Source organism: Ahaetulla prasina, chromosome 1 (genome assembly GCF_028640845.1).
Source record: "Ahaetulla prasina isolate Xishuangbanna chromosome 1, ASM2864084v1, whole genome shotgun sequence".
NCBI classification, from domain to species: Eukaryota; Metazoa; Chordata; class Lepidosauria; order Squamata; family Colubridae; genus Ahaetulla; species Ahaetulla prasina.
The window spans coordinates 200974555-200994428 of NC_080539.1; the positions used below are offsets into that span (position 1 = coordinate 200974555).

Sequence of the window (19874 nt, forward strand, 5' to 3'; positions counted from 1 at the left end):
TATTACTTGTTCTGCTCTTTATAGATTGTCTTACGTTATTAAATCACATGTGCCCCTCGGCTCATTTAGCTCCATGGAAAATTATAGTGGGTCTTATGCATTGCTTCAACGACATAGAAAGCGTATTTTGCATTCTTGAATCATCTTCAATATTCACAATTCAGAATTGGTATTACTCAAACTGATCTTAATACTCCAGTGTGGATGTTTTTGTTTCAGAAATGTATTTTCTTTGCTTTCAAAAGACTTAACATGCTTTCAGCTTAAAGTTTGCTAAACATTTCATCCAGCTATTAAGACATCACTGAAGTGTGGAGCACTATATTTTTTGACATCTGAATGCTCTTAACAAAGGTAACCATCATTTTGCAGCCCAATTTTTTTTGGAAAAAGAAAAATTTTAATTGCAACCTCTACTTTTTACAAAGTATTTCAAAAGACAAACATAGCTCAGTTTCCCTATAATGCAGAATGTAAGTTAAACCCTCAATATATTTAGCATACAAATTCAATAGTTCACTTAAGCTTAATGAAGTTCTAAAGTATCAGGCAGGCACATGTGCACACACATTAGAGGTACTCAAGTCAACAGCATTAAGAAACTTAATGTAGTTGTAGGCCATTTACAGAACTTTGATTATAGTGCAGACAAATCAGATTTATTAAGAGCAAAATCAGTTTTTCTCCCAAAGGCATGTATTGGAAGAGATTAAGATTTTATTGCAGCCTCAGAATTAATGCTTTCTGACATTTGTCTGTTAACTAGGGGAGGCTACATTCAAATAGAGAATGCCAACTGTATCTTGTATCCCCTGAAACGTAACTCCTCAACCACATGCTCTAACCAAATTACACATGGGTGTAATAATTGCTGTTGCTAAGAACCATCTGATGTGATGACCCTGTTGACCATTAAAACCATTCCAAAATAGATAATAAAAGCAATTGAAGAAGCCAAATCTGTCAGTCCAGTGAAGAACTTTCAACTTCCAAGAATATGCCTCTAGCACAGTCTCACTCAAAATGTCTATCATCTACTATGAAGTTTCCAAGTATCTTTTTAAAAGATTCCCTTTTTATTAGGGCAGCAATCTTGATACTCTATGGGACCAATTCATATAAGATATATGCAATTAAGGCAAGAACATTATGTGCTCTGAAACCAAGTTATGAATAGTAGGAAATAAACTAGTTTGACCACATAAGGGCCAAACAAACCTATTTCAACAAATAAAGGGATATCTTTGATAAGAAAGGATCAGCCTTCAATTCCCAAAAGTTAAAACATCATACCAAACTTGACTGAACAGTGCTAGTGCTTTTAGATTTCTGTATTCATGTACATCCAATGTATAGAAGCCTATTATAATTGTCTTTTAAAAATATTTAGCTCTACAGCACTCAAAATAGTTTAAACTCCATTAAGTTCTTACTGAACTTTAGTGCTAATGCACATCTTAAGATGCTACGTAAAGAACATACAGTTGGATTGGGGGACATAATTGTAGAATTCATTGACTAGCATACAAAACAGATAATATTCGGGCAATATTTGGATCAATAGAAACAACCTGCAAATGATGGATAAAACTTTCCCAAGTACATGGGACTCGTCCTACAAATGAGTAAGATTATTTTGGCACAATCTGCTGTAGTGTTAACATAAATGTTTAATGCGAGGTATAGTCTGTAAGCAATTACTATAAATATGCACAAGTATAACCACAGAGAACTTTACTGTAGGCCAGGAGAAAGCACACATTGTTTCATCCACTGGCAAGAAGTTCAGCTAGGGAATCTTTGCCTTAAAGGGATTGGACACATAACTATTTGTGGATATGCAGAAGCCTCCATTGATATAGCAAGGCAAGTCCAGAAAGAAACCAAAAGCTCTAGAATATACTTTAGGCAGCATAATAAAAGCTACCATTTGGTATTAATACTGCAGTAACAAATATTTCAATATACATGTACTGTAACAGGTTAATTCTATATATGCATACACCCAAAAGCAAAACTAAATAAGGATCGTTTCCATAAAATACAAAAGTTAGAAAGAAATGAAATGGACTTGCAAGCTTCTAAAGTGTCAAACTAAGGCTAAAGTTCCAACTTCATTAGAATGAAAAACTCAGGTTTAAACTGGACATTGTTTGAAGACTAAGATCCAATGATTGTTTAGCAGCAATTTTACAGAATTGTAAATTCATTTATTAACAGGCAGTATAAACAGATAATTCTAATTTTATTTAAAAACCATGAGTGCCACATTGAATATACAGCTCATGAATAACTTAAAACCATATCCCATATTAAGAGGCAACGCACACAGCATACAAAAAGTATACTAAACAAAGCTCTAAGGATACATGATTGAAATTTCTAAAATTATATATACAGTACACAATGTTAATTATGTGTTCATTTCAGTCCCCGATACTCCTCATGCCTCACTTTCACCAGAAACTGAATTCTGCACTTCCTCTTCTAAAATTGGTACGATCAGGTTATCCTTGGACATCAAGTTATATTTCATCACAAATTTGGTAAACCGATGACATAAGAAAGTCTCATTCTGAGGACAGAAAAAATGTACATGTTAATACAGATTAGAAAAGTACATGTTAATACAGATTAAAATTACTCAGGGACAAAAATTACTTCATGGGGAGCACTATGTTACTGGGGGGGAAATGTAGAATACAATTTGTGCTGCATTCTGAAGCTTTCCAGAATGGACATTAAAGTTACTTTTGAGAATTTTTTTTCCAACTAAAAAAGAAGTAACCACCTGATAAACAACTTCTTACAATGCTTCTATCTTTCACAAAACATCAGCACCCTTAAAATATGAAGATAATCCCAAAATAACAATTTTTAAATGGATTTTGTATCCATTCAATTTCACTAACCAAATACAATCCACTGTGCAAGAATGTTAACATCCACACATATAGTTATCACAGAATACCTTTTCAGGAAAAACAATGTTATAGAAACCACAAAAAGAAACAAAGACATTAAAGGCACAAGAGAAGAAAATTTACACCAATTCCTTTCATTTCTTTCTACCCTTGATTCCATGATATCCATACACCACGATTTTAAAATTTTCAGTGATCCTTAAATGCTCTCTAAATACATAACTGATTGCTCATCTTAGTATTCAAGCTACGTTCATTTTCTAAACTCTTTTTTCAGCCACATATTCTTCTCATGTACTCCTTTCCTACTAAATTAATTTTTCCTGACATATCCAGCTCTCACTTCCATTGAACAAAAGGGACAAAAATACATTTTAGCCACTTCTGTTCGTTTGTTTGATTGATTCTTTCATGTCTCTGGGCAAACTACACATTGCTATCTTTTTACCATTATTTGCAACCCATTAGTACCACAAACATTCTTCGTACATTTATCATACATAAGCAGCCAAGACCGCACACCTATATTCATTCAATACACTCTACTATTGACCTATTTGTTTAATGTCACATTAAAAAGACTCAAAAGAACCGTATTAAAAAGAATTAATCAAAAATTTACAGAAAAGTATTAGTTTTTAAGATGAAAGTACTTTCAGGTTTTACAATCTTTTCTTCCACAATTTTTGTGAAAATGCTTTTACAGGACATCAGATGATCAAAATAGACTAAATGCATAAGGTTTTGATAAACTGCAAGACAACTTACTGTCTCTAGAGTTTATGTTCAAATCCCATATCCCAAGAACACTTTGAAACCATAATAATTATACATTAATTATATAATAATTAATGTCATAAAAACAACAGCAACATTCAGTAGGCATGCACTCTAAACAGCCATTCCAAAAATACCAATATAAAAAATAGCAGATCAATTCCACCATTACAATTTCTGGTACTAAATTAAGAGCACTACCTAAAGGTTTACCCAGAAATAAAATCCATGTATTCAGTTGTCCCAGTTAAATGCATTTAAAATTGCCATCCCAAACATTTACAATCCAATCCTACATGCATTTATTCAGACGTTAAGCCTCATATAGTTCAACAGAGCATATTCTAAAACACATAGCTAGAGGGCAATCCTCTTTGTAATAAAGCACTTACTTCATATTCATCAAATATTTGACGATGATGAAAATATGCATGTGAAAATATTCTGTAAATCCTACGGCAAACTGATCCTAGTTTGGCTACAGATGATTCCTTTATACTAACCCTGCAAAAACAAGAATTTTTTGTTGCATTAACTATTCCCCTAATCCTCAATTGACAATACATAAAATTAATACTGAAATAAGGTTTCTATAATTCTGAGAAAATATTTACCTGCTGGGGAAATATTTATTGCTATTCAGAAGACACGCAGCACCATCCAGTGTATGTCTAGTGTAGTCAATGGCAGGACACTAGGGGAAAAAAATGAAAGTACTGCATTTACTATAGATAACGTTTTAATACTTTCAAATAATCTAAAACCAATTTATGACAAAAATTATCCTTTCCAAATTCAATTCTTCACACAGCTATAAAATTCACTGGGTGATATTACTACTATAGGGAAAAATGAGGAATTGCCTTGTGCTCCTCAGTTGAGATATGAATGGGAACAAAATAAATAACAATGAATGCCAAATTATGATTTGAATTGTGTATTTTTTTATAAAATTTAATGTGGTGTTACATCGTAAGGAAAAGCCAATGCCCTCTGCAATTACTCACTTGCAAGCATATAGCAATAGCACTTTAGACTTATATACCGTTCACGGTGCTTTATAGCCCTCTCTAAGCGGTTTACAGTCAGCATATGGCCCCCAACAATTTGGGTCCTCATTTTACCAATTACTGATACAAGTGGGGTGGGGTGGGGCTTATGCATGGAAGCACACCAGAAATTAGGAGAATGTCACTAATAACTAGAGAATAGCAACTCATCTACACTTCTGTAGAAGAACAGAAGTGTAGAATTTTGTTTATGAGTAACATTCTAATAATCATTATAGCATTCTAATAATCATCTATTATCATAAGTAACATTTGCAGCACAGTAACACAATTAGTAAAACATCTTTACTCATTATAGTTTCCGTTTTCTATCTTACCTCTTTGGGAGTTTTATGGGCTGCACAAAGAAAAATCCATTGTTCCGTTGCTGTCATCTGTGTGCATGTGTCAGGGTGGCATTCACTCTATTAAAATAGTTGCACAATAAATATTTGTTGAGCCTATGTGAAAAATACATTTTGTGCAGAAAACATTCTTCCTATCTGACCATTATATATAACTAAAAAACAAAATGGTAAAAAAGTGTTCTGTTTAAACTAATTTTTAAAAAGACTCTTAAGTGCCTAAAGAAAAATGAAAAAAAGTTACCTGAAGTTTAACTGCAAGACCATTTAGCTCCAGACAGAATTGCCTAAAAAATTTAGGAAAAAAAAGTTAGATCATCACCTTTTTTTCCTCTCATTTGATGTTGTAATTATAAGCCTAGGAAATATCACAAACATTGTAAAATGCTGTTAATTGTTACCTTTGGAAGCATGAAAAAATACCTTAAGTGTTATTTATATCCCTGTCAAAAGACAACAGTTAAATATTTAAGATTTTCTAAGATTCTAATAAAAACAATATTACCGTGTTTTCCCGAAAATAAGACCCCGTCTTATATTTTTTTGAACCCTGAAATAAGCGCTTGGCCTTATTGCCATGCGCTCAAAAGCCCGATTGGGCTTATTATCAGGGGATGTCTTATTTGGGGGGAAACAGGGTATTTAGTAAATTTGACAAAAATTTCTTCTATAGCAAAATTAGGTTACACAGGATTGACCAAAGCCAATAGCCTTATAAAGAAGATGGACTATTCAGATGACCTGCCTAGGTGTCTGATGGCTGATAGAGGGCAATAATGTGGAATACTTACATGGCCTCTAGGAAATATAGGTTATCCATCAGTTTGGGGCAAGGTTCTGTGAGTATATTTCTACCTCAGGCTGAGTGGGGAACATGGTAGAATATGAAGTTGAAATCATGCCACTTTGTATACCCATGCTATTTTATTATAGCCACAAGACCCAAAGTAAAAAAGAATACATTTTAAAATAAACAAACTGCATTAACAAATATTTAAACAATCTGAAAATTATCTTTTGACACAGAGCCAATGAAGTAAAATACATCTGCAATGTTAAACTACATTATTATATTGTAGTAAATTTGAATAGGTCAGAGTTAGGGATGAAAGAATGCATACTTCATCCATCTCTAATAACCTACAGAGCTATTTGTGTGTGGGGAAAATAGGCCAGGATTTTTTGGGGGCGGAAATCTCTTGTAAATATGCATCCCACTCAAATCCCATCCCACATGATTAAAAAAATAAGATTAAGTAAATGAATAAGGCATTTTAAAAGGATGTATCTTTGCCACTTCTACTTAACATATATCCCTTTCCTGAAACGTCTCATCATTAGAATCTCAGAAGCAATTAGCAATTTTCTTAATGAGAAAGTATGGCTATTTTCAATCCTTTTTACTTGAATTGCAAATGGTGCAAATGAACACAATTTCTTAAGAACAAACTTTTTTAAGAGCAATTTACCTTAAATGTTGCAATTACCTTAAATGTTCGTATTTCCAAACACCTTCATCCTGTCCTTCTGGAGGCTCAAGAATTTTATCAATATTTGAACAGTCTGCCCTTATATTTTGTTGGATATACTAGAGAGGGAAATGTTTAAAAATATATGTATTATGAATCACAACATTAATAATCATATATTGTATATGTGTGAAGCTAGCAAAATTTATATTGAACACTTCCCAAATAACCTTTGTACCTGCTCTGCTGATCCCTGTTCTCATTGTTTTGCATCTACGCTCCAACACAGATAACTTACTAAATGTACAATTTACTTTGACTAAAAACTGTCAGTCCTGTAGCTGAACTAATTAATTACAGGGCAAAAAATAAAACAACAGGCAGCTCAGTAAGCATGCAACATTTATGTGTTTCTAGTGTAAAAATAATATAAGCACTCAACAGCAAAGCAGGTAACACTACATCATTAATGCAATCTAGTCCATTATAAATCCATAATTGTCAAAAAATAAATGAATAGAATACCAAGATATAGTTAAATGCTGAGTACCTGTTGAACTGCCAATGTGCTATCCATCTCTTCAAACGATTCATCAGGCCAATTATAAAAATCCTAAAAAAAAAGAAAAGAAATGACTGACGCACAACAAAACCAAATCTTAAAAATACTCAAGTTTATAATAGCATTTAGCTTGCCTTTTAAAAGAACAGACACAATCGCCTTCTAGTCTGTATAATTTCATGTTTTTTGTTACCTATCTCACTGATATTTATTCTAATACCAGAAATGTCTAGCAGTACTATGTACTATAAGTGCTTTTATGAAACAAAACCACTTTAGAAGGACATCCCCAATCCTACCATCTCTATTACTAGCCACTCTATACAATGCAAATAGTTAGACTTGGGGTCTAAATATGATAAATGCTGCAATAAACAATACATACCCGAATCAGTACAATGTATGAGTTAGAGAATTATAGTAGTGCAGTCCTACAAGTTTAACACTACAAAGATGCAGAATTTCTTGCATCTTACATTGTTGTTATTAAAGCAATTAAGCTACTAGACTCCATGTAGCATTAATGAAATATTAAGGGAGCTGTTGAGAAATAATAAAAAGGCCAGACATCTTTGCCTATTACCAAAATATATTTAAGAGTTTTACAACTTTAAAAAAAATAGCATACTTTATACAGTGACTCAAGGTGATGAACGTATCCATTCCTTTCTCCTCCTATTTTTCCAACAACCTTCTGAATTGGGTTGGGCTGAAAGAGAGCACGCGACTGGCCCAAAGTCACCCAACTGGCTTTCATACCTAAGGGGGGACTAGAACTCAGTCTCTTGGTTTCTAGGTCAGCACCTACATCAAACTGGTTGTCAATTTACCAACTCTCAGTTGTACTGTCTTATGCATATTTAAACTGAGCTAAACAACCAATGAACTGATATAGCACGATATAGATTATTAAAATGTAATACAAAGATAGGAAGAATAGCAAAATCATTTTTTCTATAACAGGTAAGGTAAGATTGTGTAAGGCGCCACTGCTATTTATATGGGCAGAAAGTTGGGCAATATAAAGGCATTTTTCTATTACATGTGGATATTTTAGCTGCGTGTTAAATGCTTCTGAAACAAAATTTAATAGCAATAGGGTTTAAATGTAATCTCTGTATTGATTAATCTAAACAATTTACTGCACTGTATTTTGGGATGCATTAGAAACATTTTCAAGAAAAAATATCAAGCTGTTTTACAATTAAAATTATATATGAATATATTTCACAAATACATTATATGCACTCTAACAACCCATGGCATTTTACCTAAATTTTATCAGATTTCCCCAAGCTATTTCGTGAGGATAACCTAACAATCTTGGTTATTTAAAATTATAAATCTGTAAATTTAATAGGAACAGCCAAGAAAAGCCAAATTATCAGAGCCAATCTACCAATCTTTCCATTTAGAGAATATTTATACAGGCTGCAGGAAATAGATGGGAAAATAACCAATTTTTTGCCTCATTATCTGTTTTTGTTTTACAATTTCTGAAAAATCACCTTAAAATATTATATGTTAATTTATACATTTTCTCCAACTATTCTGTATTAATAGAGGCTAAGACTAATAGACTGAAATTAAAAACTAAGATCTTCCAGACATGCACTATACAAATCCCATGTAAGGTGAATATATACACACACACAAACACACATATTTTATATTAGTTTCAAAGAGAGAAATCAGAGAGTATTAATTTTTTTTAAAATACTAAGTGCTTCAAGATGACTATTTCAATTAAGTTATAATATAGAACGTAATCAAAGACTAATCACTGTAGAGCAGGGGTGTCAAACTTGATTTCATTGAGGGCCATATCAGGGTTTTTGACCTCGGGTGTGTGTGTGTGTGTGCCCGAGGTGGGCATAGCCAGCTCAACATCATTAGTGTGGGGAGGCCTTTGGTGGCCTGAATTGCTGGCAGAAGCACTGTGGGCTGGTCCTTTGCTATTTCCAGGGTGGCCCCCGGGCCAGGTCTAAGCACCCCGCAGGCTGGAAACAGCCCTCAGGCTTTAAGTTTGATACCCCTGCTGTAGAGATTTTATTGTGAACTTTTTATATTAATGTCTACAGAATAGCTTGAACCATTTTGTTGAATCTTGTTTCTAATATAAAATAAACTCCCATTATTTCTGTCTAATAAATAAGGCATTTTACTATATAGAATGCTTCTAAGAACAGAATTACAGTAGTATCTTCTCAGCATCTTTCATAGTAGAAAAACTCGTTTGATAGCAAAAGAGGAGCTTGAGTGACATAAAGATTCTATTCATTATAAACTAGTCTCAAGAAAGCAAGACAGCACCAATTGTATAGAAATCAAGCACACGCAACCACAGGTAGTCCTCAATTTATGACCATAATTGAGTCCAAAATTTCTGTTGCTAAGCAACAGTTGTTACATGAGTTTCACCCCATTTTACAATATTTCTTGCTTGCCACAGTTGTTAAGTTAGTAAAACCGCTGTTAAGTGAATCTGGCTTCCCAGTTGACTTTGCTTGCCCGAAGGTTGCAAAAGGTGATCACATGACCCCGGGGGCACTGCAACTGTCATAACTGAGTCAGTTGCCAAGCATCTGAATTTTGATCATGGATATTCTGCAACAATCGTAAGTGTGAAAAATGGTCATAAGTCACTTTTTTCAGTGCCTCCTAACTTCAGTGACTAAACGAACTGTTGTAAGTCTAGGACTACCTGTACACAATTAGTATACAAATATTCTATCAGAAGGGGACACCTTAGGCCCTTCAGAGAGTTTGGAATTTCTAGTTCTAGGCAGCAAAGTCAGTTTCTGAGACCTTCAGTTTCAAATGTTAATCAAGCTCATTACATCTGCAGTAAACAAGCTGCCACTAGAAGGTAGGAAAGGAGCAAGGGAAATCAAGTAAACCTACAGACTGCACCTAAACCCCTTTCAAGTTTTCAGTACAAATTCTAAAGCTTCCAAACCAGAAATCTGAAGAACACCTTCCAAAAAGGGAGAATCAAACAAGTCATAATAATAATAATCGGCTACGACAGCATTGAATTATTGGAAAAAAGGTTGTCGGTATCAGCATCTTGGGCAAAAATAAGCCCTTCCCAGCCTCGGCAATCCCAAAAGCACTAATTCTAAACAGGAAAGGGCAAACGATTTCCAATACCGCCCATTTTTTCAGTGGGAAGATAGGAAATAGTGTTGTTTCAGAAGCACTTTGGCACCCAACACACCCTGCAACATTCATCCACACCCAGGTTCCAAGCCCACTTTGTGCAATCAACTTCCCTCTTTCCCTGCTTTACAGTCACGGCTCCGGCCTTTTCCTTACACCTTCCTCCTCCTCCTCCTCCTCCTCCTCCTCCCCCCGCCACCCAAATATCCCCAACCGGTTTCCCTGCAGACCCACCCGTGTTCTACTCTCTTCCCGCTTCTTTGGGGGAGGGAGACGGGGGACGGCCGGCACCTGACCTTGTTTCCAAGGCTTTTCTTCTCACGTCTTTCAACCTTCTGGAGCGAAATCGCTTTTTGGCGGTTGTTGCAGGGAGGGAGGGAGAAGGAACTAAAAAAAACCCCGAATCCTTGCCATCTTGTTCGTTACAGCGCCATCCCCCACCCACCCCTCCAAGGGCTTCGGGGGAACCAGGGAGTAGTTTCTAATCCCGGAGACAGAGAGAGGGTTGTCAGTCCCGTCCCTCCCACACATCCACACCTGCGGGGACGCCGCACTGACTAACCTTTTCTCGCCCCGCCTCCCGTGCCCACACCGGGCCCTGCTAGCCATGGCGGGGAGGTACCCTTTTGGCCCTATTTATCTCCCGGCGGCGCCCCCCCCCTCCGCCCTCCTGGTCCAGAGCGAGCAGAAGGGGCGTCTTCCTGGGAGGGTGGACCGGGTGGGGGGCTACAAGTAGGCCTCCGCCAACAGCAGCTGTTTCCCCTCCCCCCGTCCCGCGGCAATACCCGGCCCGTCTCCTCGCCGCAGCCGCGTCTCCCCCATGCCCCTGCCCCTTAAGCGTTCCGACGCCTTGCGGGACAACGAGGGGTTTACCTGGGCCTTGGTGCCCGGCCTGTTCCGCCTTAGCACAGCCGTCCCCTCCGCCATGACCATAGTGACAGCGAGCGGCGCCAGGACCCGGATGCGGCGGCGGCAGCAGCAGCAGCTACCCAACAGGCGGGGAGGGGAAAAAAAAAAAAAAGGAGGCGGAAGACGCGCGGAAAGACGCGAGACGACGACGAGGCCGACTTCCCCCGAGGGGCGGGGAAGGAGTAGAGGGGCAGAAGAGCCCGCGGGGATTCGGAGACCTACGTAGCGTTCTACGTCAGAGGGGGCGGGGCTAAGGAGGGAACTTGGTATGGGAATGATAGAGCGGGCGCTGCGAAGAAAACAGCGCCCTCCAGCTCGGGAGGAGACAAAGTTCAGCGGAATAAGTAAAGGAAGGAGGAGGAGGAGCCGAATACGTGACGCAAACGACACCGGAAGGGGCGGGGAAAGCTGAACTGAAAGGCGAGGAGGAAGCAGGGAAGTGGCGCGGGCATTGAGAGCTTGTCGGCGCGGGAGGAGTTTGAAGGCTTCTCTAAAAGAGGGCGGGGCGTCTCCTGTGGAACATCTTGTGGGCGGCCGTCTGGCGCCTCAGAAAGCGTCTGGAGTTATGCGCGCGTGGCTCCTTGAAGCTGGGGAAATTCGCTCGCGTCAGGGGTCTCTTACTCGGCTAGCAGCAGCAGAAAAAAGACGCCCCTGATAAAAACTGGTGCTCTCCTCGCTACTCTGAGGACGGCCCGCTTATCGGACGGAGATGCGGAGCGCTGCGCCCTTCTCCCTCTCAGTGGGAGGTCGTTCCCCTTTCGTGTCGAGAGCGACCAATTGCGCGCATAGTAAACCCTTATACAGATGTTAATACAGATTAACAGAGTTGGAAGGGACCTTGTAGGTCATCTAGTCCAACCCCCCGCCCAGCAGACCCTACACCATTTCTGACAGATGACAGTTCAGTCTCTTCTGGAAATCTTCCAGTGACGAAGCTCCCACAACTTCTGAAGGAAACTTCAGTTCCATCGGTTGATTGTTCTCACTGTCAGAAAATTCCTCCTTATTCATTTACTGTTACCTCGGTATGACAATTACGAGTTCAGAAAAGCTCGCGCCAAGTTAACCGATGTTGCCCCATGGAGTGGACGAGATTTTATAGCCCTTCGGAAGCCCCACGGGGAGAGCCGGGTGAAGTGCTCCGGGGCAGCTGTTCCACAGGAGGGGCTCGTGAAGAAAGCCTGGCTGTGGAGTCCCTTGTAGATGGCATCCCTTCAGGAGTTGATGGGCCATTTGCCAGCCGCAGGCAAATCTGGAGGGGGGACCTCACTCTCCACTCACCCAGCAGTTTGTCCAGCGTGGCCCTTCATTGACTGAGTAGATGGGAGGGCTGGGAGGAGAAATGAGCTTGTCTATACAGAGCAGCTCTGGAAGAGCTTTAGCACTCATCTTCTCCCTCATACAAGAGGTCCTCCCTATCAGCTGTAGTCAGTTGGCAGACAGTTTCTCATAATCTCCCTGAGTGTCCCTGCAATCTTATTAAATTTATATGCTGCCTACCTCACTATTTTGGAGATGCGGCAGCCATTAATGAACGGCAGGGGTATTGTTCAAGCAAGATATTTGCAATTTCAAGCATATGGCAATTATAAGAGAGTTGTTTTTTTTAAAAAAATGCTTTTGGGTAAATCTGGAATGTAAATACTTCACTACTGTACTATTTCTTTTGACTACAAATTTCCTGTGAAATTGGACTAGAACTGAGGTACTCAAAGAATTAAACTCTTACATTTTTCACAAGGACAGTCATACAGTTAATTTTCTATTTCGGCTGTTACTAAGAAAATATGAACACTGATTTGCATTAAGAAAATCCTTGTAAACACCTAAGAATTACAACCAAAATAAGTGTAATTTTAAGTGACTTGTATATTTGGATTTTTTTTTCAGGGAGAAAATGTAGTTTCAGGAGGAAGAGAGAATAGGAAAGTTATTTGTTTCAACTACTTTTGTGGAGGAAAAGAATGCAGAATCTGCCTTCCATCACAAGCCTTGGAAAACTTCATGGTTCAAGCCATGTTATTCCTTGTGAATGAAAGGTGTGTTCATTACTTTAATGATAGGACTGAGCTATCTGAGGGACTCCCACCAGTCATTTTTACCCATCTGGTACATTTGGGCAGAATAGCTGTGCTTCAAGTTCCCTCAAACATTGTCATCTTGTGGATGCCTTCCCTGCTGCTATCATTGTATTCTGGAATAGGATCCGCCCCCAGTGATATGAATGCTCATTCTTCTGGTGTTCCAGAAGATCCTTAAGATCTGGCTCCCCCCCAGTCCCTAGATGGAGCTGGGTATTTGTGAAGCTCCTATGGCCATGATGGTGCACCTGGCACACAGGTGGCATGCAGAGTCCTCTCTGAGGGCACATGAGCCGTCGCCCCAGCTTAGCTCTACCATGCATGCACGCGCACCTTTGCTGGCCAGCTGATTTTCAGGTCTGTTGCACATGTGCGGGGGATGGGGCACATGTGGGAGATGTGCACACACATGGGGTCATGCGTGCACGCACATTGCATTATGGGTGCGGGCATGTGTGCATGCTTTAATCACTCGGTGCCAAAAAGGTTAGCCATCACTGTCCTATGCCCTTTTTATACCTACCGCCCACTTTTGTATCTCTGTTAGTAGTAAAATTTTCTAACCGCCCACCAATTCCACAGTAATTCGCCATGTATCGTCTGCACATGCTTCTCGTGCATTGTGGATTGTGTTGGGGGGCGGGGGGCGCCGGCTACCAGCTCTGCTTGTCTGTTACAGTTGAGTAGTGTGGGGGGAGATGCACGAGCTATTCTGGGATGAGGCTCTTTTGTTTGCGATCGCACTATAACGCCATTTAGTTTCACTTACATAACATGAACTAAACTTATGCACGGGTGATACAAATAGTATATTTTCAGAAATTTAAATTGTCACAGGGAATTTTAGGAAAACCTAATGAAAATGTTTTTAAATAATGCTAAGAATTTTTTTTAAAAAATCAATTAAATTTAAAAAAAAAAGGAAAGTGCTTCAGTATCAGACAAAACCCCTACCGCCCACCGTGAAAGCTGAAACTACCACTGGTCCTATGGTATCGTGTTTTTATGATGATAGTTTTTAATCTGGACCAACATTTTGTTTCATGCTTTTAACTATTGTAATTGTTTCTGTATAAGATGCCCAGAGCCTTTTGGGAATAAATCATAATAAATTTAATAAATGTAGCAAGTGCTAAAACAGCACCATAATGAACACATTAGGAAGAAATATTTTCACTATACAGATACGTTTTATTTCAAGATCACAATATCATTTGAGAAATGTTGCATTTATTAAGAAAATAATTATTTACATGATGGAACAAAAGCATTTGAGCACTTTTTGTGGAATGACAACTTCATGATAATGCCATAGTATGAACTTCTCAGTCAAGATATTTTCCAAGAATATCACCATCTCTAAATATGAAATAGTCCTGCAAATAAAGAATATAAATTAACATCTACCAAACAGAAAATGTTACTAGTTCAAAAGTCAAGGCAATTGAGTTCTAGCAGAGATGAATTTACGAGCACAAAGTGAAATTAGTGCTCTGCAAATAGTAAGACAAGGACATGTCCTTCACATTGTTATTTCTTTGAAAACTGGGGAGATAAGAGATAATTGAAGCTAATTTCCCTTAAGATAGCCTTCATCTGGACTGAAATATTCCAATTTAAAGCAGACTAAATTACAAGTTCTAGCCGCACTCTTACTGCATACAAGAGTCCCCATTTTTGAGGACACTAAGAGGCGGGAAGTCTTTTTTTTTTAACAGTAAAAGTAACAGAGTTGGAAGGCACCTTGGTGGTCATCTAGTCCAATCCCCTGCTCATGCAGGAGACCTGTACTAGGGATTTGTACTGCTGAATTGCCGACCTTTCTGATTGACAAGCTCAGTGTCTTAGCCACTGAGCCACCTAGTCAGGTCAAGTGAAGCAAGGAGTGTCTTGGGCTGCACTAGGTCTCCCTCATCTGGGGCCCTGTGTTCCACTTAATGATTTACGCAGTTTAATAACCAATCAGGGAGACCAGAGTGGGCAGGCTCATTATGATCAGAGATGGAGACATGTTTTCTAAATCCAAAAATACTAGATTACAAAATACCTTCATGACCAGATCTACAAATAGTAAATTTTGCTTAAATACAGGATTGAGAAATGCATTCATAATGTACAAGTGTCACCTCCCTCGCAATTGTCAGGCTCCAAGTAATCCACCCATCACAAGTATTTTAATAAGGAAAAAGGACAAGCATTTTAGAAATAAATCTGTATATTTATATGTAAATATAAATATTTGCAGCTAAGGACTAGTCAGATAGAAATGGGCACACAGTTGAATACAAAAGCTTGGAATGTCAGGTATTTGAAGACTTGCCATAGTAGCTTTAAAAAAGTGGTATCTATGCATAAACATAATTACTTTTTAAGAATTAAGCTGTGGAACTGAAAGAATTAACATTTAATGTAAAACTAACCTTATCATCCAGTATAACTTTTGTACCCCCATACTCAGGTAGCAGAACCTTCTCACCAACTTTTACACTAACTGGTTGAGTATTTCCATCCTAAAGGGAAGAATGTCAATTGTAAAAATTACAGTACACTAAGAAATATTTTGTGGGGAGAATATATAGTTGAAAAACCAAATGAAAAACAGTTCCTGGACATAGTTCTGTCTCTCATCTTGAGAGAGAGGTTTATTATAGACCAAACCTAACCCAGTGAATCTCATTTTGTATTATCAAACACTGGCAATTTTTAGATGATGTAATTGCATCTAAATAAACTTTTTTTTGCATTTGAATATGTTTCCCCCACAAGGCTTGCTGTAAGTATAGAAGGAAATTAAGTAAGGATGTTTTATATTAGGGATATGTGGAATGTCTATCCATGGAGCTTATATGTTCTATTTGAGGTGTTCCAGGATAAGGAGGAACAGGAAAAAAGGGTTGTGAGAGGTTAGAAGTGGTGAAAAAGGCATGAGTGGGCCCAAACGAACATGTCATATCTGAATTCAAATTGATGACTAAGGAAAAGATAAGGAAAGCAACAAGGAAAATGAGTGAATAGGCTGAGCACAGGACAGTAAAGCAGAAAAAGGGTGATACAAAGTAAGAAAACTAACACCCCCAAAATTGCCAAGGGTTCCATGAACTAACCCCAGGCCTAGGAACAGAGCTAGATCTTTAAAGACACTTTTCAGAATTTTTAAAGTATGGGAGTATATGTATCTCCAAGGAGAGAATGTTTGGGTGCTTCAACAGAGAAGCCGTACTTCTTCAGTTCTGTAAGAAGAGTTTTAACTGAAGGAGCCCGGAGACCACACTGAATCTGGCTAAACATACTGGATGAGCAGAAACAATTAAGAGACGGGTGATTTTTCAAATCACTTTGCTGTGGTGTGAAGGGTCTTACAGATAAATTAGACAATCCATGTTCCTTTGGGTCATCACTTCAGAAATATTTTCTTAAACAAAGATATAGAATGACCATGGGTTGATAAAACAGCAGCGGGAAAGCGATTTCCGACTAACTACTAATTTCCCCATCGAACTCCTCTGAAAAGTTATGAAAAAAATGTAATTATAATGACTAAATTCCTAGTTACCTTGCTTTTTGAACCTGATCCAACTGCCACAACAGTGGCTTGTAGCACCTTTCCTTGAGATTTTTCTGGAATCATGATTCCTCCTTTAGTTACTGTCTCAGCCGCACATCTTTCGACGAGTACTCGGTCAAAAAGAGGAAGAAATTTTTTAAATGCCTGTCCTGCCTGTTAAAACAAAACCAGAAATCATCATGAAGCCACAGCAAAAATAACTTGTCACCTATAAGATAACTTAGGGCTTATATAGCTTGTATGGAATATGAAAAACATTAAGAGATCTGGAAAAAAAGCTGATGCTGAAATTACAGTTAAACCAATCTGACTTCCCCATTGACTTTGCATATCAGAAGATCACAGAAGATGACCAGATGATCCCGTGATACATCATGAATATGAGCCTGTGGCCAAGCAGCTGAATTTTGATAATGTGATCATTAGGTGTGAAGAAATGGTCATAAATCACTTTTTCAGTGCTGTCATAATTTCATGTTACTAAGCAAATGAGTATTACTAAGTATCTTATTCTCTCCTCCAACTTTTCCTTGTCTGATCTAGACAATTCTCCAGTCTTCTGCAGAGGGGAGGGAAGAACAGAGAAATTGATCTTTGGCCACTCCAATGACAATGGAAAGAAATGTGAGTTAATTGTAAAACATCTGAAGAAAATAATTAACTGCAAGAAAATTTAAGTTAACATTCAACAGTTTAAGCATAGTGAACTTTGGATGGGCATTTGGAAAGCTTGGCTACTATCAGTATTTCAGTGTGATTTTTAAAAATACTGTAAGTGCTTTATTCAGCTCAGTTAAATGCATCAAATCAGTTAACTGCAGATTTATACTACTGGCTGTAAATTATCATGCAATAAATATAGTTAAGTATAAAACAATGTTATGAAATTTACTTAGTTAATCATAGTAAATGATATCAAACAGTAACCACTTGTTTTATAGTTAAGTGGAAAAAATAAATCAAAAGGAAGCTAGCCAATTCATGTAGAATGTTTCTTTCGATACATTCTAGCTGATTCTAGAGCTACCCAGATTATGGCATGGATGGTGACAGAAATTACTAGAAGATTCTTCTAGTGTACTCTAGAATCCTCTAGAGGCCACTGTTGCACCAGCAGAAGAAAATTGAGCAATCCCTCCTATACAAAAATATCCATGGCATGCAAGTAACTGAAAACAGATATAGTGTTTGCAATATCTTTTTTCTATGGGCTTTTCAGCAAAGTCAGCAAAACAACCATCCACAAACACCAAACACCTCCAAATACATCCGTTGGTGGCTACAAGGTTCTTTGTGTCCTATCCAACTTTAAGTTTCTGAAAACAAATCCTGACAGAGTGCTCAAAACTATGCAATTTATCAATCCTTTTTTGAAATAAGATTTCTTTTGCACCAAGAGATGAGAAAGGAAATTAAACATGAAGAGAACAGCAGGAAGGGAGTTTTTTTCACTAAAACATTTCATTAAATTCCATTTCCCATGAAAACCAGTTTTAAGCAGCACTTACAAGTGGTTGGTTCTTTCCTCTCTTTCCCCGTTCTCTTTGACCTGTATGTCTTTAAGCAGGCATTTACTAGTACGGCTTCCCTTCACAAAGCATGGGAGCTGGCTCTACACGCCAGAGTAATTTCACACAGCAACCGTCTTACACAATTTTGTAGGTACAAAACTTCACAAAATTTCAAATAAGAACCACACTTACACTCACTTGCCCGGCAATGTCCCCCTGAATTCGGTGGGATACTCATTTCAACAAGAACTGGCTGCAGTTGCGCTATGCAAGCATGCATATTTTAAAATCCAGCGTGAACAGAACAAAGCTTTTAGGATGATGCCTCAGTTTTAGTAAAAATATTAAATAAAAGGAAAAAAACTACTTATTTTTGAATGAATAATCCCATCCCACAGGACATAGTAATGTTCTTAGACGCAAAATAAATTTTGGCCAATTTATACATAACTTTTTTAGAAGTTAAGTAACGTCCCACTTCCGCCTGGTAACCCAGAGTTATGATTTATAGCGAATATTATTAGAGAGGACTTAGTCATAAGCAATACCACTTTCAAACAATAGAGGAAGACGACGAAGGCACGTGCAAAATCTTTCCTCCATATAACCGCCCATATATTTCGGATCAAAGTCTTCCCATTTCTGCATTATCGCTTATTTTAGCCCAAACCAGAAGTTTGACATATCGAGTATCTCTTAGGATCCAGCCAAAGGATTCTGAAGAACCAGAGGGCAGGAATAACCTTCCGGTGTCCTCTACCCTTAGGCAGAAGTCTTCTGAAATCACATTGGACAGAAGACAGGGTGGAGCTCATGGAGACCCACATCATGCAAGGCCAAAAAAGGGTCTCAAGGCTCGTTTTCTTCCATTTTCCGCGCTGCTTTGCTCCGCGGGTGACAAAGGGCTGAGCTGCAGAAGCCCGTCAATCACTCACCATGCCGGCTGCTTCGAACGCTTTCCTTTCTGGGTTCCTGCCGCTGCCCCGGCTCGCGCTGCCCCTGCTCTCGCGGGCAACCCACACGTGAAAGGGTCAGGGAATGCGCATGCGCCAGCCACACCCACGCCAGGAGGAAACTTCTTCCCGTGCCATCAGGCGGGAGAAACGTTCGGCTTTCCTTTCAAACGTTGTTTTTTACATTTCTCCTCGTTCTCTACGCGGTGAAAACTCCTTCACTATTTCACTCACGCGTCCGTCTCTCCCTCAATTCGGCGCTTTGCCATCCGAACAAGGCGAGACATGCCCGGAAGTGATGTAACCCCGAGTACGACCTTTGGTGAGCATGGGCATTCCAGAAAATTCTGGAAGTACGGAGCCCGGGAACCTGTATAACCATCAGTAATGAAGCCACGGGAGGAGTGGGCCAATCAACGCAGGCGGCTCGTTCGCAGGGAGGCTTCTGGAAGCTCCGCCCCTTCCCTCGCGTGCCCTGCCTGACTGAAGGCCCAAAGGGCGGGGCGCAGGGAGTGGGCGGGCCCGACAGAGTTGCAGCTTAGCTGGT

At 38.8% G+C, this 19874-nt stretch overlaps 1 protein-coding gene and 1 long non-coding RNA gene across 5 annotated transcripts; one reads left to right on the forward strand and one right to left on the reverse strand.

The window, feature by feature from the left end:
- Positions 1-1188: 1188 nt before the first annotated feature.
- On the reverse strand, positions 1189-19609 carry HSPE1 (heat shock protein family E (Hsp10) member 1). 4 transcript variants are annotated; one of them, XM_058188026.1, is made up of 9 exons: positions 19310-19609; positions 16852-17016; positions 7135-7197; positions 6603-6703; positions 5360-5402; positions 5089-5175; positions 4316-4395; positions 4094-4205; positions 1189-2575 (listed from the first exon to the last, which is right to left on the reverse strand). In XM_058188026.1, the coding sequence occupies exons 1-9, from the start codon at positions 19310-19312 to the stop codon at positions 2444-2446; spliced, it is 786 nt and encodes a 261-aa protein (XP_058044009.1). In that variant the 5' UTR covers positions 19313-19609; the 3' UTR covers positions 1189-2443. The 4 variants fall into 4 exon arrangements, with proteins under 4 accessions (XP_058044009.1, XP_058043982.1, XP_058043990.1 ...); XM_058187999.1 differs by lacking the exons at positions 16852-17016; positions 19310-19609 and adding exons at positions 7775-7905; positions 11182-11304; XM_058188007.1 differs by lacking the exons at positions 16852-17016; positions 19310-19609 and adding an exon at positions 11182-11386.
- On the forward strand, positions 11679-17576 carry LOC131200798 (uncharacterized). Its single transcript, XR_009155705.1, has 3 exons — positions 11679-12242; positions 13108-13256; positions 17407-17576. It is a non-coding gene; the product is annotated as an uncharacterized LOC131200798 (long non-coding RNA).
- Positions 19610-19874: the final 265 nt, after the last annotated feature.